This window comes from Callospermophilus lateralis, chromosome 2 (genome assembly GCF_048772815.1).
Source record: "Callospermophilus lateralis isolate mCalLat2 chromosome 2, mCalLat2.hap1, whole genome shotgun sequence".
In the NCBI taxonomy this organism is placed as follows: Eukaryota; Metazoa; Chordata; class Mammalia; order Rodentia; family Sciuridae; genus Callospermophilus; species Callospermophilus lateralis.
This window is the reverse complement of record NC_135306.1, coordinates 123376838-123402022: the sequence shown is the minus strand read 5'-3', so window position 1 is coordinate 123402022 and position 25185 is coordinate 123376838. Positions and strand designations below refer to the sequence as shown.

Below are 25185 nucleotides of genomic sequence, written 5' to 3'. Positions count from 1 at the left end.
TTCTAGTTTATTTTGCCACAAACCTATATTGGTATACATGCCCTAATATTTTTATAAGCATTGTTGTAACATTTCTTCATATATTTTAAGAAGATATATTTGATTATGTAGTTATGCTTCATGTTATTTCTCATCCAAATATGTATATATATGTGTGTGTGTGTGTGTGTGTGTGTGTGTGTGTGTGTATATATATATATATATATAATGGGGTTGGGAGGGTACCATTTATTGAATTCAGGTTCACTCAACCACTGAGCCTTTAAGAACATTCTTTCAATAACATAATTATCAAAAAACATATCTAAAAACCGAAATTAAACATAATATGCTTATTAAATATTTTATCTATTATTATGTTATTGACTACCCCAGGTGTTTTGTTTTTAAGTTATTTTTAATTTGTTTATTCATTCAATAATATGCATTGTAGTTCTGTTCAATGATAGCCTTGTTCCAAATATTGTGCATACAGCATTGAATATATGATGTTTACTTTATGGTAGAGAACATTAGAGTGAATGACCAGTTTATGCATAGGTATTTAGTCTATATTTTTTTCAGATGGTGTACTTTAACATCTTCCACCTGTATTTCAAGCCTGTTTGGAAAAGTAAAATTTATGCAAAATATGGACATCACCTACACATATTGCAGATGCAATGCAATGAATTTTTATACATCAAATACAAGTATAACTACCACAGAATCAAGAAATAGGACATTAACAGTTCTCCAGAGCCCTCTTCATCTTTTCTTATAGTTACTACCTTTTCTACAAAGGATACATTATATTAACTTTTGTCAGCCTAAGTTAGTTTTTGCTTGTTTTATGCTGTTTATATAAATATTATAGTGAATATTATTTTGTGTCCAAGTGAGGATACATTAGTCTGGTCTTGTGACTGCCAGTTATTTAGTCAACTTGTCAATATATACTTGTATATAGACAGAAGACAGTCTAGATGAGAAATATTTACAGCTATTTGGAAATAAACCAACTCTACAAAGAGCAATAGTTTTTAAATTTATAGTATGATTTATGAGAATTACAATTTAGTTTTCTATCTGAATTAGATAGGAGGATACCAAAAGTCTGCTGGGATAATGAACACACACATATACATAAATATATATTCGTGTACATTGTGATTGAACACCATGAAGAAGTTTACAAATGCTGAGTTAAATTAGAGGAATTTCCAAGTACAGTGTGTATGTCCAAAATATGACATATTTATAGGTCGTAAGCTCCCTGGAATCCAGGGATGCCAAGGATGAAAAAGTATGATGAGAAGTCAGAGGACGTGTCTCCCTCCTCCTATCAGCAAATACAGTTTAGATGCATATACAGTACCTACGTTGAAATAGCTTGCCTATTTATGAAAACAAAATAATTCCTATCTTTTAACCAAAATGAATTATTCCTCTTGGTCTGTATTTGATCTTTATCTAAAGTCATAAGTGGATACACATTCAGATGAATATTTGATAAAACAAGCTTATGAAATACTTAGAGTAAATCCTAGGATGAAATAGTAGGGTTAAAATGCAATTCATCATACTTCATTAGCAAACTGAAGAGTAACTATGGAATTGCTGTATGATAAAGTGATTTACAAAGCAGGACTAGTGAAACAGTGTGTCTCATAGGTTTATAGCTCTTTAAATTTTTTTTTTTAATATTCTAACTTAGCATAAGCAGACCTGAACTCTTCAGATTGGTCTTTGATAGGTTATGGGAAAAATATTACACTGATTTTCTAAAAACATTTAACATAATTGGGTGTTATGGCACATGCTTGTAATCCTAGCTACTCAGGAGGGTCACAAGTTTGAAGCCAGTTTGGACAACCTGGTGAGACCCTGCCTCAAAATAAACTTTAAAAATGGATTAGGGGTGTAACTCTGTGATAGAGTGCTTGCCTAGCATGAATGAGGTCTTGGGTTCAATGCCTAGTGCCATTAAAAATAACAACAGTTCGTCTGTTCCTCCCATGCTCCCTCTCCCCATCCCACTATGAATCAGCCTCTTTATATCAAAGAAAACATTCGGTATTTGGTTTTTTGGGATTGGCTAATTTCACTTAGCATTATTTTCTCTAACTCCATCTATTTACCTGCAATTGCCGTGATTTTATTCTCCTTTATTGCTGAGTAATATTCCATTGTGTATATATACCATTCATCTACTGAAGGTCGTCTAGGTTGGTTCCAAAGTTTAACTATTGTGAATTGTGCTGCTATAAACATTGATGTGGCTGTGTCCCCGTAGTACGCTGTTTTAAAATACTTTGGGTATAGACCAAGGAGAGGAACAGCTGGGTCAAATGGTGGTTCCATTCCCAATTTTTCAAGAAATCTCCATACTGCTTTCCATATTGGCTGCACCAATTTGCAGTCCCACCAGCAGTGTGTGAATGTACCTTTTTCCCCACATCCTCGCCAACACTTAGTGTTGTTTGTCTTCATGATAGCTGCCATTCTGACTGGAGTAAGATGAAATCTTAGAGTGGTTTTGATTTGCATTTCTCTAATTGCTAGTGATGATGATTATTTTTTATATATTTGTTGATTGATTTTATATCATCTTCTGAGAAGTATCTGTTCAGATCCTTGGACCTTTAATTGATTGGGTTATTTGTTTTTTTTGTGTTTAGCTTTTTGAGTTCTTTATATACCCTAGAGTTTAGTGCTTGATCTGATATGTGAGGGGTAAAGATTTACTCCCAAGTTGTAGGCTGTATGTTCACCTCCCAGATTGTTTCTTTTGCTGAGAAGAAACTTTTTAGTTTGAATCCATCCCATTTATTGATTCTTGATTTTATTTCTTGCACAAACTCTAGATAGGGCAGAGGGGTTAGAGGGGAAGGGAGGGGGCATGGGTTATAAATGATGGTGGAACGTGATGATCATTATTATCCAAAGTACATGTAGGAAGACACAAATTGGTGTGAATGTACTTTGTATACAACCAAAGATATGAAAAATTGTGCTCTATATGTGTAATAAGAATTGTAATGCATTCTGCTGTCATATATACATAAAAAATTTAAAAAAACAAAGTGTATGGTAAAACTGGAAACAACAACAACCACAAAAAAATAAAAACCAAATTAATATAATATCTTACACATAGTAGGCATGGCCACTAAATGTCTTAATCAATTCAAGGTTTTCTTGAATTGGGAGTTTGTGTAGGAAAATATAGTATTAAATTATAGATACACAAAAAATTATTGAAAGAACATTTTCTATAAATGAGTTAAAATAAAGACAAAGTGAGATTCTTCATAATGTTCATTCTTCATATTGTTCATTCTTTTTGACTTCAATGGTTATAAATTCAATCTCTAGTTAAATATTTTCTTCTTCTTCTTTATGTTTAGGACTATCGTGCTGTCATTGAAAAACTTCCAGAGGATGACAAACCTAGTTTCTTTGGTCTTCCTGCCAATATTGCTCGTTCATCTCAGCGCATGATCAGTTCTCAGGTAACTTAAGAAAGTATTTGCCTTTTAGAAAAATATGACTTTGGAGACTGAATGAAACTAGTTTAAGTTTCATTACTACAAAGCTCACTAGCTTTTATTTAAAACTTTTATATCATTGAATATAACAGATTCCAATTTTACTTTAAATAAATTTAAAGGAATCAAATTTTTTCTTAATGTTTACAAAAATTAGTAATATAACATCAAATACTGTCATTTTTATTAAAAATATTTTTTTGTATTCTTTTGATGTATTTTATGATTACTTTAAATGTAGCATGATTGAATTAATTAATATTGACAACGATTGAATTTAACTAAATTTGATATTTTCATAATAGGTATCAGATATAGATATATAATTTGCAGTTGTGTATTAGCTTATAAATGATACATTTATTTCTTTTTTTTTAAAGAGAGAGGTGAGAGAGACAGGGAGAGACAGAGAGAAAGACAGAAAATTTTTTTAATATTTATTTTTCAGTTTTTGGCGGACACAACATCTTTGTTTGTATGTGGTGCTGAGGATTGAACCCAGGCCGCACGCATGCCAGGCGAGCGCGCTACCGCTTGAGCCACATCCCCAGCCCCTACATTTATTTCTTATTAATTTACTCATGATTGAACATTATGCATATTTGGAATTTGAATTTTTAAATCACTGAAGCAGAAAAATGTTTGCTCTGAAAGATGTATATTCCTGGTCCATCTTAAGAAGATCTAACACTTATTAACCTCCCACTATGTGCCTGAAACTGTTCTAAATGCTTTATACATATGGACTTTAATATTAATACTTTCCCCTTTTAACAGATGAGGAAACTGATATAAATACACACAGAATTATATATTGCAACTTGTCCAAGATCATTAAAAGCAGAAGTAGTTCCAGAATTTAAACTCAGACTGTCTGAGTGATGAGGTGGTTCTCATCACCCTTTACATACAGCTACTTTTCAGGCATAAATGTATTGCTAAGTAATGTGCACCATTTCAGGGGCATGAAATTTTAAACCATTACATAAGGTTCAATGTGTAATTTGTACATAGAAAACTCATTTGGCCCTTACCTATTTCTTTGATTATTTGTGGGCATTTTAGTTAGTTTTTATTTTCCTACTTAAATCTACAGTTTTGTATTTTATTGCTAGTTTAACCAACATTTATAAAACTCATTATGTTTCTTTTCTTGTTTTATTGTTAACTATCTTTCTGGGGATGTGGCTCAAGCGGTAGCGCGCTCGCCTGGCATGCATGCCGCCTGGGTTCGATCCTCAGCACCACATACAAACAAAGATGTTGTGAATGCCGAAAACTGAAAAGTAAATGTTGAAATTTCTCTCTCTCTCTCTCTCTCTCTCTCTCTTTCTCTCCCCCCCTCTCTCTTTAAAAAGAAAAGAAAAAAAAAAAGAAAATTTAAAATGGTCATATCATTATAAAAAAAATTTTTAGCACATTATTTATAAAAGCAAGTATAAATGTTCCCAGGAACAAATAACCTCTTCATCTTTACCAACTGACAATATTCTCCAGTTCCTTTTCCCTTTCTTATAACAGTGTCCAATCAATAATCTATAAGATAATGTAAAGTCCTGTATGGACTTTACATTTTTATGTATTTTATTTATTTTTATGCAGTGCTGAGGATTAAACTGAGTGCCTCACATGAGCTAGGCAAGCAAGTGCTCTACCACTAAGCTAAAACCCCAGTCCAGACCTTACATACTTACCATAGATGGTTAAACTTGTCATTTCTCTCCATGCTTTTTAGCTGACCTGAAATAATCATTTTTCAGTATTTATACTGATAATATATATGGATTTTTAAAAATATGTGTGAGTGTATATACACATACTGGCTCTTCACAAATATTCTCCTGATATAAAGTAAACTTGAAAGCACTTCATTTAAAAATACATAGCTGGCCGGGTGCTGCTTCCAGCAGCTCAGGAGGCTGAAGCAGGAGGATTGCAAGTTCAAAACTGGCCTCAACAAAAGTGAGGCGCTCAGCAACTCAGTGAGATCCTGACTCTAAATAAAATACAGAATAGGGCTGGGATGTGGCTCAGTGGCTGAATGCCCTTGAGTTCGATGCCTGGTACCTGCCAACCAACAAACAACAAACAAAAACATAGCTAAACAAAATTTATTTTTCTCTGGTTTATTTTAGTGTTTAAAATGAAGTTGTTTCTATTGTTTGCCAATGTGTGTATATGCACATATATTTTATGTATACTTAAAATTTTACATAGTACTTAAACATAAAAGGTTAAAATAATTAAAAGATCATTAAAAGAATAAGAAGTATTTTACAGAACCCCCCCAAATGGTTTACTTTTGGAACCTTATTAACAGATCCAAAAGCCTATTTTAAGCTGGCTTCTACAGTTCTAATCTAAGGATAATTCAGCTTCTGGGGGAACTGGATTTAGCATGGCTTGAATTGGGTATCTAGTGAAAGAAATAGGGTGACAATAGATACAGCTTTAGAGACTTCAGGGAAGCATACAGGAATAAAAATGTAGAATTCCCAGAATTTTCACTTAATGGGAGGTCAAACACTCACTTTCATACACAGCTTCTTTTGCTCTTGGGCCATGTGTGGCTACAAAAGCCAAGGGTATGAGGCTCTTGGTATTATGAGAAACCATATTCTTTGTTTCCTGCTAATCTTTTCTTTCATTTTAGTAACATAGGTCTCATGTTGGCATACAAATATCAATATATCCCTAGTCTAAGTTGAGTCCCAAACATTAGAAGTTTCATAGCAAATTAGGCAGATAAAAGCTTCTTTACTTTTGTATTTCTCTAATTGCTAGAAATGATGAACATTTTTTTATATATTTGTTGATTGATTGTACATCATCTTCTGAGAAGTGTCTGTTCAGATCCTTGGCCTATTTATTGATTGGGTTATTTGTTTTTTTTGGTGCTCAGCTTTTTGAGTTCTTCATATACCCTAGAGATTAGTGCTCTATCTGATGTGTGAGGGGTAAAGATTTGTTCCCAAGATGTAGGCTCTCTATTTACCTTGTAGATTGTTTCTTTTACTGAGAAGAAACTTTTTGAGTCCATCCCATTTATTGATTCTTGTTTTATTTCTTTCGCCAAAGGAGTCTTATTAAGGAAGTTGGGGCCTAATCCCACATGATGGAGATTAGGGCCTACTTTTTCTTCTATTAGATGCAGGGTCTGTTATTGTATTTCTAAGTCTTTGATCCATTTTGAGTTGAGTTTTGTGCATGCTGAGAGATAGGGGTTTAATTTCATTTTTTTGCATAAGGATTTCCAGTTCTGAAGACACAAATTGGTGTGAATATACTTTGTATACAACCAGAGATATGAAAAATTGAGCTCTATATGAATAATAAAAATTGTAATGCATTCTGCTGTCATATATAAATCAAAAAAATTCATTTAAAAAAGTATTCTGATAAAAGAAGCCCCAGATAATAAGTAGCCTTGCCCATCAGGTGAGGATACAGCCAGAAGGAGTCATCTATGAACCAGGAAAAAAGCCATTAGCAGACATAAATCTACTCATATTATCTTAGACTTCCCAGACTCTTCAACCATGAGAAATAAACAAATATTGTTTACAAGCAAAAAAAAAAAAAAAAACCAAAAAAAAAAACTTTCTTTACTTAATTGAACACTTTAGTATCTAAGCACATAATATTATGAGAAGATAAACTCCAATGTTATTTTCCCCAACAATTGATATATATTTTAACTTTTTGCTCACTCTAGTTTACCAGATAATTCTCCAAAATTTATTTTACTGTGCTTTAATCTCAACTATTTTGTCTTGCCTTGATGTTGAAATTTTTATTAATATTTGTTAGATGAGAAGAAGATAATGTAGTCTTAAAACTTTTCTGGTAATACATACTTTAATACACGTTTTAACTATAGGTCTGTTTCACTACTTTTTAAAAGTTCTTTTTTTTTATTGGTTGTTCAAAACATTACAAAGCTCATGATATATCATCTTTCATACATTTGACTCAATTGGGTTATGAACTCCCATTTTTACCCCAAATACAAATTGCAGAATCACATCGGTTACACACTCACATTTTTACATAATGGCATATTAGTGACTGTTGTTAATTATCATTTTCATACATAGGATGGTTTTCACAGTACAATTATTAAAACGTCTTATTTTTGTAATTACCAATATGTATACATATTTGAACTAAAAAATGTCTATGTTTAGAGCATATAATTAGAGGTTTTTTATTAGAAGCCACATTTAAAATGTTTGCCTTTATTTGAAAGTGAATATTTAGATATTAAGAAGTCTGACTTGACATCAAATCTGTCATCTGCTTTACACCAAATAAATGTTAAAATACACACTATTGATCATGTACAAGTTCAGAATTGTGAGAACGGTTATTGAAGAAAGTACTCAAAATTTGGACTTTAAAGATAAACACCAATGCAAAAGCTATGTAACCAATTTTGTACAAATATGAAGGCTCAAAATGAATCCAGTACACCCATACAAGGCAGTAACCATAAGTGGCATTTATTACGAAGTGTTTGTGATACTTATGTATTTATGCTGTATGTCAACAGTTATCAGATACTTTTGTGTAACCTGAATCAATATATATGTGCTCATTCATATCAAACAATGTAATATCCCTTTCCTTCTGCTTTTCCACTGAGTTATTAATGCTGTGTAGACAGTGTTGCATTAATCAAAATGTAAGAGTCAAAAGAAAGAGATTTTGCACTTTCATTTTTGATGGTGGGGAGAAGAAGAGATCAGTTTAATATATTAAATTGTTGTAACTATGGGATAGTATTTTTTGAGATGCCATTGGATTAACTGCTTGGACATTATGGTAGGAATTTTTACTAAATAAACAGAGAATTCAGATAAAGATTTGATAATGGATTTGGCAAACAGAAAATCCTATCTGGAGAGGAAGCCATGGGAGTCAGAGATTGTTAGAAAACATTGATAAAGCAGAAAAAGATGCTCCCAAAGCAGAATCCCAGTAAATACCTATATTTAACATATATTTGGAGATGGGGTGATACTTCAAAGAATTATATCAGACTGATGTGTGGTCAGAAAATAAGACAACTAGAAGATCTTCAAAGGCAGTGGGAATGTTTGGTGCCAATTGGAGTATGGGGGAGGAGGGCTAAGTGATAATGTGATTAGTATAGTTAATTGTCATTTAGTGGAGTCGTTATACATTTTTCTATTTATAGAACCATATCATCTGCAAACAGGGATAATTTAACATCCTTTTTTTCTATTCGTATTTTTATAAGAAATTATATTTTTTTCTTGCTAGAATGCTCTCATTAAAAATTCTAGTACTACATTTAAAGAACATAGACCCTCTTGTATTATTCCTAATCTTGGAGAAAATGCTTTTAGAGTTTTCCTATTCAGTATAATGTTGTTCATTTGTTTGTCATACACAGACTTCATGCTGTTGAAGTATGATTCTTCTAGCCCTAATTTGTTCAGGGGTTTATTTTTATTTTTATTTATTTTTAAAAAACTGTTCTTTTTTAGTTATACATGACAATATGTTTTGAAATATTTATACAAAACATGGAGTGTATCTTATTCTGATTAGGATCCCAGTGTTGTGGATGTATGTAATGATGAGATTCACTCTGGTGTATTTATATATGTACATAGGAAAGTTAAGTCAGACTACTTCCATTGGCTTTCCTAATTCCTGTTCTCCCTCCTTCTCCTTCATACCCCTTTGTCTGATCTGTTGAACTTCGATTCTTCCCCTCTCATACCTTGTTGTGTGTTAGCATTCATATATTAGAGAGAATATTTGACCTTTGGTTTTTGGGGATTGACTTCTTTTGCTTAGCATGGTAGTCTCCAGATCCATCCATTTTTTTGACAAATGTCAGTCATAAAGTAATTCTTTTTTTAATGTTTTTCTTTGTTCTTTCTAGTTATACATGACAGTAGAATGTATTTTGACCTATCATACATACATGGTGTATAACTTCCCATTTTTGTGGTTGTACACGATATGGAGTTATATTGGTCATGTATTTATATATGAACATGGTACGTTATATCTGATTCATTCTACTGTCTTTCCTATTCCCATCCTCCCTCGCTTCCACCCAGTCCCCTTGCCCAATTTGATGAACCTCTACTCCCCTCGTCCCCTTTAACTATTGTGAGTCAACATCCACTTTTCAGAGAGAGCATTCGTCCTTTAGTTTTTTGGGTTTGGCTTATTTCACTTAGCTGGTTAGTCTCCAGTTCTATCCATTTACCTGCAAAAGCTATAATTTTATTCCCTTTTATGTTTATGGCTCCTCTGTCTGGTACGAGATAACTGTATTCATAGGGGTTTGTCTCTGTGTCTTCTATTCTGTTTCATTGGTAGTCTTACCTATTTTGATACCAATGACATGCAGTTTTTATTCCTATAGCAATGTAGGATAATTTAGCATCTGGTATTGTGATGCCTCCTGCTTCACTTTATTTGGTAAAGATTGCTTTGGCTATTCTGGGACTCTTGTTTTTCCAAATGAATTTCATGACTGCTTTTTCTATTTGCATGAAGAATGTCATTGGAATTTTAGTAGGAATTGCATTAAATCTGTATAGTGCTTTAGGTAGTATGGTCATTTTGACAATATTAATTCTGCCTATCCAAGTACATGGGAGATCTTTTCATCTTCTAAGGTCTGTTTCATATCTTTCTTTAGTGTTCTGCAGTTATCATTGTAGAAGTTTTTCACCTCTTCTGTTAGATTGATTCTCAAGAATTTTATTTTTTTGAGGTTACTGTGAATGGGATAGTTTCCTTAATTTCACTATCAGTTGATTCATCAGTGATGTATTCATCAGTCAAATGCAGTTGATTAAGGGGGTTATTTTTATTTCCTTTTGAGTTCTAAAAGTTTTCTGGAAGAGTTTTTTGGGTCTTTTATCGTTGGCAAATAGGGACAGTGTGAGCTCTTCTTTTTCCATTTGTTTCCCTTTAATTTCTTTTTCCTGATTGCCTAGAATTTCAAGGATGATGTTGAATAGAAATGGTGAAAGAGGCATCCTTGTCTTATTCCAGTTTTTAGAGGGAATGCTTTTAGTTTTTCTGCATTTAGAATGATGTTGGACTTGGGTTTAACATACATAGTTTTTACAATGTTGAGGTATGTTCCTCCTATCCCTAGTTTTTCTAGTGCTTTGAACATGAATGGATGCTGAATTTTGTCAAATGCTTTTTCTGCATCTTTTGAGATAATCACATGAATTCTTGTCGATTGATGCAGAATAGCAAGGATGGTGGAAGGTGATGGTCATCATTATACAAAATACATGTATAAAGATTTGAATTTGATGTTAATATACCTTATATACAAACAGAGATATGATAAATTGTGGTATATATGTGTATTAAGAATTGCAATGCAAAAAAAAAGAGAGTACATGTAATGGCATAATTTGGCATGAACATACTATATACAGAGTTACGAAAAATTGTGTTGTAAATAGGTAATAATGAGTGTAATGTATTCCACTGTTGTCATGTGTGTAAAAAAAAGTCTATTGATGCGGTGAATTATATTTATTTATTTCCTTATGTTTAACCAAACTCACTTTATCATGGTGCTCCCTTTTAAATGTGTTTTTTATGTGATTTGCCAGTATTTTATTTAAAATATTTCATCTAAGTTCATCAGGGATATTGGCTCCTGAAGTTTTCTTTCCTTTCTGTGTCCTTGTGTGGTTTTGGAATGGTATCACTATGCTTCATAGAATGAATTTGGAAGAGTTCCCTACTTTTCTACTTCATAGAATAATTTGAGGAGGTTTGGTGTTAGTTTTTCTTTGAACGTCTGGTAGAAATTGAGAATTCATCTTGCCTGTGTTTTTCTTTCTTGGTAGATTTTGATGATATCTTCAATTTCATTGCTTGAAATTGATCTTTTTAAATTTGTATGTCTTCCCTACTCAATTTGGGTATGTTATATGCCTCTAGAAATTTATTGATGTCTTCAAGATGTTCTATTTTATTGGAGTATAAGTTTTCAAAATAGTTTGATTATTCTCTGTATTTCAGTGGTGTCTATGGTGATATTTTTCTTTTTATCATGACTTTTAGAAATTTGAAGTTTCTCTCTCTTTGTCTTTATTAGCTTGGCTAAGGGTTTATAAATTTTATTTACTTTTTCGAAGAATCATCTTCATTTCATTGATTTTTTAAAAATTATTTTTGTTCTTGTTTCAATTTCCCTGATTTTTGGCCCTAATTTTAATTATTTTCTGTCTTCTACTGCTTTTAGTGCTTACTTGTTCTTTTTTTCCTAGGGGGCACTAAGGTATAATGTTAGTTTATTTATTTGGTGACTTTCTATTTTTTTTTAATCAATGAGCCCAGTGCTGTGAACTTTCCTCTTAGAACTGCCTTTGGAGTATCACAGAAATTTTGATATGCTGTGTCACTATTCTCTTTTACCTCTAAGAATTTTTTTAGTTTCTTGATTTCTTCAGCTATCCATTTGTCATTCAATAGCATTTTATTTAGTCTCCAGATATTAAGAATAGCTTCTGTTTTTTATTATATTGTTGCTTTCTAATTTCATTCCATTATGATCTGATAGGATGCAATGTACTATCTCTATTTTTTTTATTTGCTAAGCCTTGCTTTGTAGCCTAAGATGTGATCTAAAATGATGTGTGTTCTGCTAAGAAGAAAGTGTATTCAGTCATTTATGTGTGAAATATTCTGTGTATGTCTTTAAACTCTAAATTATTAATTGTATTTTTTAGTTCTGTAGCTTCTTTTTTTTTAGTTTTTATCTGGAGGATGTATCCAGTGATGAAAGAGGAATGTTCAGCTCCTTAGCCCATTTATCGATTGAGTTGTTTGTTTGTTTGTTTTTTTGGTGTTAAGTTTTTTGAGTTCTTTATATATCTTGGAGATTAGTGCTCTATCTGACATTTGTGTGGCAAAAATTTGCTCACAAATATAGGCTCTCTCTTTACCTCATTGATTGTTTCTTTTGCTGAAAAGAAGCTTTTTAGTTTGAGCTTGTCTCATTTATTATTTCTTGATTTTATTTTGTAATCTTGTTAAGGAAGTTGGGGCCTAATCTGACGTGTGAAGATTTGGGCCTACTTTTTCTTCTATTAGGCGCAGAGTCTCTGGTCTAATTCCTAAGTCCTTGATCTGCTTTGAGTTGAGTTTTGTGTATGGTGAGAGATAGGGGTTTAGTTTCATTTTGCTGTATATGGATTTCCAATTTTGCCAGCCACCATTTATCGAAGAGGCTATCTTCTCTCCAATATACGTTTTTGGCACCTTTGTCCAGTATGAGATAACTGTATTTATGTGGGTTTGTCTCTGTGTCTTCTTTTCTGTACCATTGGTCTAAATGTCTGTTTTGGTGCCAATACCATGCCATTTTTGTTACTATAGCTTGAAGAAGATACTATCGATCAACAAATATATAAAAAATGTTCAACATCTCTGGTAATTAGAGAAATGCAAATTAAAACTACTCTAATATTTCATCTCACACCAGTCAGAATGGCAGTTATACAAACAACAATATAAGAATACAAACAATGCAAAATAAGAATACAAACAACAATAAATGCTAGGGAGGATGTCAGGGAAAAGGCACACTCATACATTGCTGGTGGGATTTGCAAATTGGTGCAACCACTCTGGAAAGCAATACAGAGATTCCTTAGAAAACCTGGAAAGGAACCACCATTTGCCCCAGCTATCCCACTCCTTGGTCTATACCTAAAGGACTTAAAAACAGCATGCTATAGTGATGCAGTCACATCAATGTTTATAGCAGCACAATTCAGGATAGCCAAACTGTGGAACCAACCTAGATGCTCTTCAATAGAAGAATGGATAAAGAAACTGGTGGGCTGGGATTGTGGTTCAGTGGCAGAGCACTTGCCTTGAACATGCGAGACCCTGGGTTCGATCCTCAGCGCCACATAAAAATAAATAAATAAAATAAAGATATTGTGTCCAACTACAACTAAAAAAATAAATATTTTTTAAAAGAAACTGTGGTATATATACACAATGGAATATTACTCAGCAATAAAAGAGAATATAATTGTGGCATTTTCAGATAAATGGATGGAGTTGGAAAATATCATGCCAAGCAAAGTAAGCCAATCCCAAAAAACCTGGAGCGAATGTTCTCTCTGATAAGTTGATACTGATCCATGGGTGAGGAGAGGGGGCGGTTGGGAAATGGAGGACCTTTGGGCAAATGAGAGGGAGGTATGGGGAGGGGACATAGGAGCAGGAAAGATGGTGGAGAGATGGACATTATTACCCTAGGTACATGTATGACTACACATATAGTGAGATGCTACATTGTGTACAACCAGTGGAATGAAAATTTGTTCTGCTATTGTGTACAATGAATCAAAATGAATTCTGCTGTCATATATACCTAATTAAAATTAATTTAAAAAATTTAAAAAGAGAGAATAAAATGTTAAAGTCACCCAGTGTTAAGTGTAATTCCCTGAAGCAGCATGAAATGACTTTCTTTGTCTCTTTTGATCAACTTGAAGTTCACTCTGTCTGATATGAGGATAGAAACCCCTGTCAATACCTTTTTCTTTTTGTGGAGATAGACAATTCTTAGCTTCCCTTCTTAGCAGAGTGAGGGGGAGTGAGTTGGAGGCTGTTGTCTAATCCACTCACAGCAAGGGGTCACTGTAGAGTTCTCTGAAAGGGTTTCCTAGGTGCAGAGTTCCTAGAGGCTGGGTTTGGGTCTAGCTAGACCCCTGGTGCTTTGTGGAATGATGTTTTGTGAGGCTTTTAAATCAGCATACCTCCAAAGCCTGGCTACTTCCTTTCCTGTTGGGCACGTGTATCTCTGAATCTCCTCTGGTTTCTGCGCCAGTGGTGGAGGAGCCAGTCTTTTGCCCCACTCTGCCACCTGGGCTCAGAGCCAAAGCTCACATTCTGCCCCCTGCCACCCCCCACCCTGTGGAATTTCCAGTTGCTCCCACCTGGTCCTGCAGACCACCAGACTCATAGATTGAGAGGCATCAGGATCTCTCCTGTCTTAGTTTTGAATTCCCCTGGGTGCAACACTTTCCACACCTGAATTTCATCTGGTTTTCTAGTCACACTTTGGGTTGTATTGCAGGACTATGCCAGGTCAGGTTTTCAGACCCATCTGGAATTACACAGTTCTGGGCGCCTGGGTTTGGATCCACACCCACCCGGCAGTTGTAACACAGCAGGAAAATATGAAGGATGTCTCTGTTTTCCCAGGCCACCAGTTGACAAGCAGCATCCACCTCACATGAAAGTAAAATACAGCTCACCCCCTTGATCTGCTGGTCAATGTCTCTGATCAATGTCTTCTCCACTTCAAGACATACCTCAGTGCCATGTGAAATGTGGGCTCTCTTAGTCTCCCTCTTTAACCTGCTTGAGGTGGATTTGCCCTGACTGATGGCAGTGGGCTTTTTTCTTTTCTTTTTTTTTCTAGTTTTTATTTTATTCTATTCACACTTCCAAGTCCCTAGGCTGTTCTGAGAGCCTAGTATTAAATCCCAGTAGGATTTTTTTTTTTTTTTTTTTCACTGACCTAAAAGAGAAGTTGTTCATCTGGTTTTCTGGTCTCGTCCCACAGAGCAGTTTGGAAAATAACTTTCTGTACTGTGCCATCTTGATCCCTTATTCAGAGCTTGATCCCTTGTTCAGAGATTTTTTTTTTTTATCATGAAGGATATTGAACTTTATGAAATGCTTTTTCTGATTCTATTAAAATGATGTGATTTTATTCTTTATTTTGTTGGTATGATATATTATCATTGATTGATTTGTATATATTGAACCATCATTACATACCTGGGATAAAACCAATTTGATCATGACAAAATGATCTTTTTGCTATGTATTTAAATTAAATTTGCTAGTATTTTGGGGGGATATTTCATCTATGTCACTAGGGATATTGGTCTATAGTTTTCTTTACTTATTCCTTTATTTGGTTTTCATAACGGTAATGCTGTTCTCATAGAATGAGTTTGGAAGAGTTGGAGTTTATGGAATAGTTTGAGAAGAAATGGCATGAGTTCTTTTTTAAATGTTTGGTAGAAATTAGTAAGTCAGGTAGTTCTGAGCTTATCTTTATTGGGAGACTTATTAATGATTCAATTTCATTACTTGCTATTGGCCTATTTAGATTTTATTTTAAGTTTGAATGTTTCAATTTTGTTTGGTCATATGTGTCCCGAAATTTGTCCCTTCTAGGGTTTCTAGCTCATGGTTTTTCAAAATAATCTCTAATGATCTTTTGCATTTCCATTTTACTGGTTGCAGTGTCTCCTTTTTTCATCCTTAATTTTATTTGAGTTTTCTCTTTTTTTCTGAGTCTAGTTAAAGATTTGTTAATTTTGTTGATATCTTCAAAGATCTAAATTCTTTGTATCATTGGTCTTTTGTATATTTCTTTGGTTTTCTTTAGTCCCTCTGTCATTTATTTCTGTTCTGGACTTTGTTATTTCTTTCCTTCTACTAATTTTCAGATTTGGTTCTTGCTTTAAGTCTTTGAGATGCATCCTTAGATTGTTTATTTGAAATATTTCTCTTTTGATGTAGGCACTCATTACTATAAACTTCCTCAGTACTGCTTTTGTTACATCCCACAAGTTTGAGTACATTGTGTTTCCATTTTCATTTGGTTTGAGAAATATTTCAACTACGCTTCTGAATTCATCAGTGACCCACTGTTCAAAAGTATCATTCAGTCTCCCTGCATTTGTATAATTTATAAAAATTTTTTGTTGAATTCTGATTTATCTTATTGTGATCAGAAAAGACAAAGGATTTTAATTTCTTTCCTTTTTTTTTAAATTCAAGACTTGTTCTGTGGTCTAATATATGGTCTATTATAGAGAAAATTTCATGTGTTAATTAAAAGAATGTGTGTACTATAAATGTTGGTTGAAATGTTTTGCAAAGGTCAGCTAATTCATTGTGATTTTTTTTTTTTGGTCTTAATAATTATGTTTCTCTTGTTTCTGTTTTGTGTATGTATTCTTCTAGTAGGTTTTGTACCTTCATGTGGTTTCATAATAGTAGTCATCTTTTTACCTCTGGATGTAGGACTCTCTGAAGCATGTTCTGTAAGTCTTTACTGGTGTTCATGAATTCCTTCAGTTTTAGCTTATCTTATAAGGTCTTTATTTTTCAATTTCTGTAGAATAACCTTTCTGGGTATAGCAATCTTCACTGACAGTTATTTTCTTTCAGGGCTTTCAGTATGTCATTCCATTCCCTCCTGGTTTATAGGGCTCCTTTTGAAAAATCTGAGTCTAATGGGGATACCCTTAAATACAACTTGGTACTCTCTTCTTGTAGATTTTAAAATTTGTTGTCCTGTACTTTTGACAGTTGGACTTATAATAAGCTATAATGAAGATCTTTTCTATTTATGTCTATTTGGGGTCCTATATACTTTCTGTACATGAAATTTATAACTTTCTCAAGTTTAGGGAATTTTTCTGCTATTATTTCTTTTACTGGGTTTTCTGTGCCCATAACTTTATTCTCCTTATCTTCTGATATTCTGAAAGTGAGAATATTTGTTTAAGTGTCCCACAAATCTTGAATGCTGTCTACTTTCTTTTCCCTTTTTCTTTTAGCATCTTGGTACAGACATTCTAAACTGTCTTTGTTTATCTCATTTTTGTAATTGCTCTTGCCACTACTTTTTGCTTATTTAAATGTTTATTCCAGTTTAAATCCATCTTCTTCATGAAATATTTGTATTGATCCTTTGTAATTTTTCATTTTTACATATGTTCTTCTATCCTATATTATTTACTGCTAGTACATCACCATTGGAATAGTAATTGGAAAGTATAGAAGAATGAAAATACTCCCTGTTTTGAAGCAAGTCAGTTTAGTAGGGAGTGATGTATAAAAAGTCCTACTTGTAATATACATGATAAAGTAGAAACATATTTTCTTATATTTAAACATCTATCTTGTGAATGCATCTCTGAGCAAATGTATGCACTTTTCACTTACAATTGCTAAAGATAATTTCTGCATGAATCAGATTGTTTTCAATGTTTTCATGGAGCTTGTGCAATTAAGACAGTTTGAGTTTATGAGAAACACTTCAAAATTAAGTTTAATTAAGTTCTACTAGGAAATCTTTAAAGCAGAAATTAAATCCTACTTCTACAGTTTCAGGTTTTGAGATTTTACCTTTTTGATAATAAAAGTAAGTTTTAATTCCTGTAACTTATTTTGTTAAAACTTAAGAAAATGAAAACTGAACAATCAAGTTTAACATTTATAATTGTATTCTTTTATCATTTAAGCCCTAAGCTATTATCATAAATGCATCTTTATTTACCAAGATGGGACAGTATTTTCTTTAGTGAATATATGTTAATTTTTATCATCCCAGATATATAAAACACTTAAGATAGTACTCAAAAAATAGTAGATCCTATTTTGTGAGGTTCTGCTAGGTTATTAATAACAATGTCATTCTTCTGCGTCTCCTTTACATCCCCTTGTACAATAATTGGCTATTGTAGTATTATCTCTCTGATAAAGGTAACATGTGACACCAGCAGTCAGTAACTGAGACAAAATGGGACACTTTTCATTAGATTAGATAAATGGGACTATTTGTTTAATAAAATCTATTTGATGATGGTTATAATAAAGTCTATTTCATGATGGTTATAATTGGAGTGAAAGAAGAAAGACCATTTTAATTCAATAAAAAGTGAACTTTAGGGATGTTGAGTGCTTGAAAGTGCATTGTTTCTACTCTTTCAATAGAGTCCAAACTACAAATTTGTGACTGTTTAAAAAAAAAAACAAAAATTATCAGTGAGGAGACTGCAGGGCAACAACTTAACTGAAATCTAAGGAGATACAGCTACCTACAGAGAATTAATAAAATATTTCTACACTTAAGTCAGGCACTTATGTGAGTTCAATTAGAACAGTTAACAGGTTGGACATGGTTAAGTGCAGGCTGCTAGGGTGAATTCTTGCCCTCTCACAAGCTTTTTCTATATAAACATTTGTCTGATGAGAGAACTATGAATCTGCTTTATAGGTGGAGGCCAAGGGAAGGGGAACACTCACTTGGGGAGGTGGAAGTGCATGAAATTCTGCCCCTACCCTAAATAAAGGAACTTTGAAGCTCCCATTTTTTAAAAAAAGGCATCTGTAGAGAATTATTTTATTAGAGAATTATAATTTCTCATTATATTTGGGTTCATTTTGACAAAATACATGTAAGGAATTTAATTTCAACCTTATTTCCCCCTTTCCCTCCCTCTTCCCATCTCCTATTTTCCTTTCTCTAAACTTCCTTTTTTTTACATATACATAAAGATGAAATTCCCCTTGATTCTTTATATAAGAATATAACAGTTTTGTTAGCTTAATTTTATTTATCTTCCCCTTTCCCTGCCTTCTTTCCTCACTCTTGTTCTCCTTTTACTCCAGTGATCTTCTCTGAATTTTTATGATATCTGATCCCCTCCCCAACTGTTTTCTTTCCCTTATTTTGTTCTGGCTTCCCATATGAGAGAAAATATTCAACTATTCATTTTCTGAGTCTGGGTTATTTCACTTAGCATGATTTTCTCCATTTCTGTCCATTTACTGGTAAATGCCATTTTTTCATTTTTCTTTATGTCTGAGTAAAACTGTGTGTGTGTGTGTGTGTGTGTGTGTGTGTGTGTGTGTTTCTATATACATATATCACATTTTCTTAATTCATTCATCTATTTTTTTTGGGGGGGGGGAGTGTACCAAGGATTGAACTACTCAGGGACACTTGACCACTGAGCCACATCCCCAGCCCTATTTTGTATTTTATTTAGAGACAGGGTCTCACTGAGTTGCTTAGTGCCTCGCTTTTGCTGAGGCTGGCTTTAAACTTGAGAACCTCCTGCCTCAGCCTCCTGAGGAGGTGAGATTACAGGCATGTGCCCCAACACCCTGCTTTAATCCATTTATCTATTGATGAATATATGGGTTGATTCCAAAACTTCGCTCTTAAGAATTTTGTGGCTTTAAACATTGAGCTGGCTGTATTGCTATAATATACTGATTTTTAAATCTTTTTGATAGATACTGTATCATATAATGGTTCCTTTATTAGTTTATTGAAGAATCTCCACACTGCTTTCCAGAGTGGTAATACTAATTTACTGTCCCACCACCACCAACGATGTAAGAGAGTACCTTCCCCCCCACCCTCGATATCCTTGCCAGCATTTATTATTGTTTGCATTCTTGATTATTGCCATTCTGACTGGAGTGAGATGAAATCTTGGCATTTTGATTTTCATTTCCTTGATTGCTAGAGATGCTTAACATTTTTTCATGTATTTATTGACCATTTGTGTTTCTTCTTTTAAGAAGTTTATGTTAAGTTCTTTTGCCCTTTTGTGTACTGGGTTATTTGGTTTTTTGGTATTGTTTTTGAATTCTTTATATATCCTGGATAATAATCCTCTGTCATAGGACTAGCTGGCAAAGATTTTCTCCCATTTCATTGGCTCTTTTTCACCCTCTTAAACATTTCCTTTGATGAACAGAAGCTTTTTAATTTGATGGCATCACACATATTAATTTTTTATTTTAATTCCTGACCTTTAGGGGTTTTGTTGAAGAAGTCAGTGTCTGCACCTATATGATGAAGTATTGACCCCATTTTATTCTAGCAATTACAAGGTGTCTGGTTTAATTCCTAAGTCTTTGATCCATTTCAATTTTAGTTTTGTGCAAGATGAAAGATAGAGGTCATTTCATTTTTCTACATATAGCTAACCAGTTTTCCTAGCATCATTTGTTAAAAATCCTATCTTTTCTCCAAAATATTTTTTGGCACCTTTTTCTAGTATCAGATGATTGTAAGTATGTAGAATTCTCTGTGTCTTCTATTATGTTCCAATGGTTTTCATGTCCTGCTTTTCTTTCCTTGCTTAGTATTGCTTTGGCTATCTGGGTCTCTTATTCTTCCAAATGAATTAAAAAATTGTTTTTCTAATGGTGTGAAGAATGTTATTGGTATTTTGGTAGAATTGCATTTTAGTAGCATGGCCATTTTGACAAGAAAGTAGGAGGACTTTCCATCTTCTGAGGTCTTCTTGAATTTATTTTCTTTAGTGTTCTATAGTTTTCATAGTAGACTTCATTGACCTTCTTGGTTAGATTAATTTCCAGGTATTTTATTTTTTTAGGTAATTGTGAATGGGGTGGTTTTCCTGACTTCTTTCTCAGTTAAATCATTGTTGGAGTATAGACAAACAATTGATTTAAGTGTTCATCGTATATCATGCTCCTTTGCTAAATTAATTTTTCAGCTCTAGAAGTCTTCTGGTAGAATCTTCTGTGTCTTCTAGATATAGGATCATACCATTGGCAATTGGTGATAATTTTACTTTTTCCCCTCATTTCTGTCTTTTTAATTTCCTTCTCTTGTCAGATTGTCCTGGATAGAGTTTTGAGAACTATATTGAATATAACTGATGTGAGTGAACATCCTTGTCTTGTTCTTGATTTTAGAGGAAATGCTTTCAGTATTTTTCCATTCAGTATGATGTTAGCTTTGGGTTTTTAGGTATATCTGAAAATCTTTATATATCTTTATAATGTTAAGGTAACCTTCTTCCTATATATCTTTGTATATCTTTATAATATTAAAGTAACTTTCTTCTATCCCTAGTTTCTCCAGGATTTTTAACATGAACAGTTGCTATATTTTATCTAAGTCCTGTTCTTCTATTTAAGTGGTGAATTAGATTTATTTATTTGAATGTGTTGAGCTAGATTTGCATTCCTGGGATGAAGCCCACTGATCATGGTATATTATTTTCTAAATATGTTTTTGAATACAGTTGGCTAATATTTCTTTAAGGATTGTGTTTCTTTGTTTATCAGAGATATTGTGTTCTATTGTTTGAGATCATCAAGGAATTTCAAATGCAAGAGTTAAGTCAGTATTAGTTACTTAAAATTACTTTCATTTTTATTTTATTTATTTATTTTTTTTGAGATGGGGGGGTCTCACTATGTTGTCCAGGATAGTCCTAACCTCAGCTCAAGCAATTCTTCTGCCTCAGACTCCCCACTATCTGGGATTCTAAACTTGTGCCACTATGCCTGGTTCACACTGACATAATGTATTTGATGTTGATATTTAATTTGAATTAATGAAAGAAAAAATTACAAAAGAGCAACTGAGATAACCATCTTGATAATAAAAAGAGAAGATTTAATTTATGTGGAGTTACTAGAAAAACCAAAAACCACATCTTATGTTTCAAGATAACAACTAATACTCTTTATAGTCAAGCTCTGTCCTAAGATTATACTTTTTAAACAGAAAAGACTATTACAAAAACCAAATAGTCCTACCTTATTCACCTTGGAGAATTTGGAATTGGAATTATGTCTTCAATTTAGCAATATATATTGGCTATATAATATGTATAAGCTGCATAGCTTCTTCGGAATATAGCACTTTTGTCATTTTATGATTTATTTCCTTAGATCAATGTTAACATTTCTCTTATAGGAAGGAAGGAAGCAGAAGGAATAGATTACTTACAAGTTGATAGGAGGTTGATAGGAATTCCTGATCTCTTAAATGATTGTAGAACATTGTCCGTGGGCTTTTTTTTTTTTTTTTTTTTTTGCGGGGGGTGTATTATAGCTAAACATAATGGTGGAATTTATTGTAATGAATTTGTACATACATATCATATAATGATATAATTGGGCCAATATTATTCCCTGGTACTTTCCCTTCTTCTCCCTGGGTCCCACAGAATAGAGACTAACAGTCTTCTTTTGATTTTCATGAATCTCTTGTCACCTTTCTTTTCATTTTTCCTTTGTAGCCTCCACATGAGAGACAACATATGACCCTTGACATTCTGAGTTTGGCTTATTTCGCTTAACATAATGTTCTCAATTTTCTTTTTTTTTTTAGAGTAAAATTAATTGTATTTACAGTGGGATGTGAGACATTTTGATATGTGCTATATATAAATATCTAAAAATCAATTTTCTTATAAATGACATATTTTCATTTTTCTTTAGGGTTGAATAAAACTCCATTGCATATCCATACTATATTTTCTTTACCTGTTCATCCATTAATGGATGGTTCCGCAGTTTGGCTTAATGCTACAAACATGGACAAAATAAAATATTCTGATTTTACTTCTTTAGGATAGGTAGTGATATAGCCAGGTCATATGATGATTCCATTACTAGTCTTTTGAAGAACATCCATACTTATTTCCATAGTGATTATACTAATTTACAATCTTACCAATAATGTAAAATCATTCCTTTTTCTTCATATCATCTCCAGCATTTGTTATTGTTTGTATTCTTGGTGGCTGCCATTCAAAGTGGAGTGAGATGAAATCCAAGTTTAGTTTTGATTTGCATTTCTCTAATTGCTAAAGATGTTAACATTTTGTGTATTTTTGTTGGCCATCTGTATTTTTTTTTCAGAAGTGTATGTTTAGTTCATTATTAATTGGGTTGTTTGGTTGTTTTTGGTGTTGTTTTTTGAGTTCTTTATATATCCTTGATAGTAATCCTCTGGCAGAAGAGTAACTAGAAATATATTCTCCATTTTTGGTTTGTGTTTTCACGTTCTTAATTGTATCCTTTGCAGTGGAGACGCTTTTTATTTGCTACCATCCTATTTATTAATTCTTGGTATTATTTCATGAGCTTTAGGAGTCCAATTAAGAAAATTGTTGCCTGTGCCTATATTGTTGGAGTGTTGACCCTATGTTTTCTTCTAGGAGTTGCATAGTTTCTTGTCTAATTCCTAGGTCTTGAATCCATTTTGAGTTGACTTTCACACAAGGTGAAAGGTAAGGATCTAGTCTCATTCTTCTACATATAGTCAGTCTTCCTAGTACCATTTGTTTAAAAGCCTGTTTTTTCTCCAGTGTATGTTTTTGGCATGTTTTTGACTGTATAATTCTTTGGTCCCTAATGTTTTTGCATCACAGATCCACTACCCTGGTTTATGTTATGTTTCAATTAAAGGCTTCTGCTAGATTCAAAAGTGGATGTATGAAGCCAGTGCTGTGACACAAACCTGTAATCCCAGTCATTTGGGAGGCTGGGTCAGGAGGATTGCAAGTTCAAACACAGCCTCAGCATCTTCACGATGTTCTAAGCAACTTAGCAACACCCTGACTCCAAGTGAAAAATAAAAAGGTCCAAGGATGTGGCTCCATGGTTAAGCATCCCGGGTTCAATCCACAGTTCAAAAAAGAAAAAGTATATCTATGAAAAATCTAGAAGCTGTAGGGGAATTGTGACCTAAGAAAAAGGAAAAAATAGGATGTTTGGTGGGGAGAATATTCTTAGTCAGGGGGTTAATAGAGAGGACAAAATCTATCTCACTTTCATTTATGACAAACTGAGCCATTATCAGTTGGATAGCTATAGGTAGTTATTTTGGTTTTGGTTTTAGAGTATATCTAGTGTCATCTTCTTAATCTCTGTTTATCATGGCAGTGATTTTGATGTGTTTTATGCTCCTTGTAATACGCTTTATTTTATTTAAATTTCAGAATAATCTTGTGATATAGGTATTATTATTGAACTCATTTTATACTTAAAAAGCTGCCCAAGGAGGTTATTTTTTCTGAGATCATATTTTTAGTGATTTACTGAATTAGACCTTAAGTGTGTAACTGCTAGTTCATGCGTTAATGACATGCTGATAGAGCAAGAACAAATCACTAATTTGTGGCTTTCTTCTGTTTATGTTCAATAGTTTATTCTATAGAGGCTTCACTTTCACATCGTCTCTGTTATAGCAGGAAAGAAACAAATCTCTTGCTGGGCAAAAGTAATTGTTAAAATAGTTTATTTATTTATTTTTTGGTATTATCATTTGTTGATCATTATCACTTTTATCTAGGAACTAAAGTCAAGCTTTATTGCACATATGTATTTTGATGTATTATAGACAGGGTAACTCAGAAGAAAAATAAACAAATTAACAAAATATTTATAAAATTTGGAAAATATAAAGAATCTTGATATTGAATATTTTATAGTCAATTTAACTACCTATAAAGCCTTATCCTTGACTTTATAATCACTGATCCTTCAAAATATAGAAAATATAGAAGTTCCTTTAGTATACTTAAAATTGTTGTACAGAAGTAAAATTGTGGATAAAAATGGATATTTTGGCATTTATTGAAATTTTTCATTACTTTGGTATTAGTTAAAGTATCATCATACATTGTAGCAAATTTTCATTAAAAAACTAAACAGAATTTGTATTCATTGCTGATCTGAATAGTTTGGTACCTGGATATATTTAATTCCTGTGATGTCTTAATCTTTTAGAGTTTAAGCTCTATTAAAGAGCAGCCATCATAACTATTACCTGGCCAAAATATTCAAAATCCATCAGCTGCACTAGCCATTAGTGCTAATGAAGATTAGGTAGTTATTAAAACTGTTTAATTCACTCTGCATTAACCGCTGAGCCACACGCCCAGCCCTTTTTTATATTTTATTGGGGTTGGGGTTGTGGCATAAAAAAATAGCTTAAAAAACAAATAATAGTTGTAAAGCAAGTAAATATGACAATATGAAGAATGGAGAAAGCCTATAATATTTATAAGGTTTG

At 32.9% G+C, this 25185-nt stretch overlaps 1 protein-coding gene across 2 annotated transcripts in view; it reads left to right on the top strand.

Moving 5' to 3' along the window:
* Window positions 1-25185, top strand: part of Dync2h1 (dynein cytoplasmic 2 heavy chain 1) — a 337531-nt gene that overhangs the window by 203789 nt on the left and 108557 nt on the right. For both annotated transcript variants that reach the window (XM_076843827.2, XM_076843826.2), the window contains one exon: window positions 3390-3494. In XM_076843827.2, the coding sequence (XP_076699942.2) occupies window positions 3390-3494 (105 nt within the window). The remainder of the gene's footprint in view (window positions 1-3389; window positions 3495-25185) is intronic.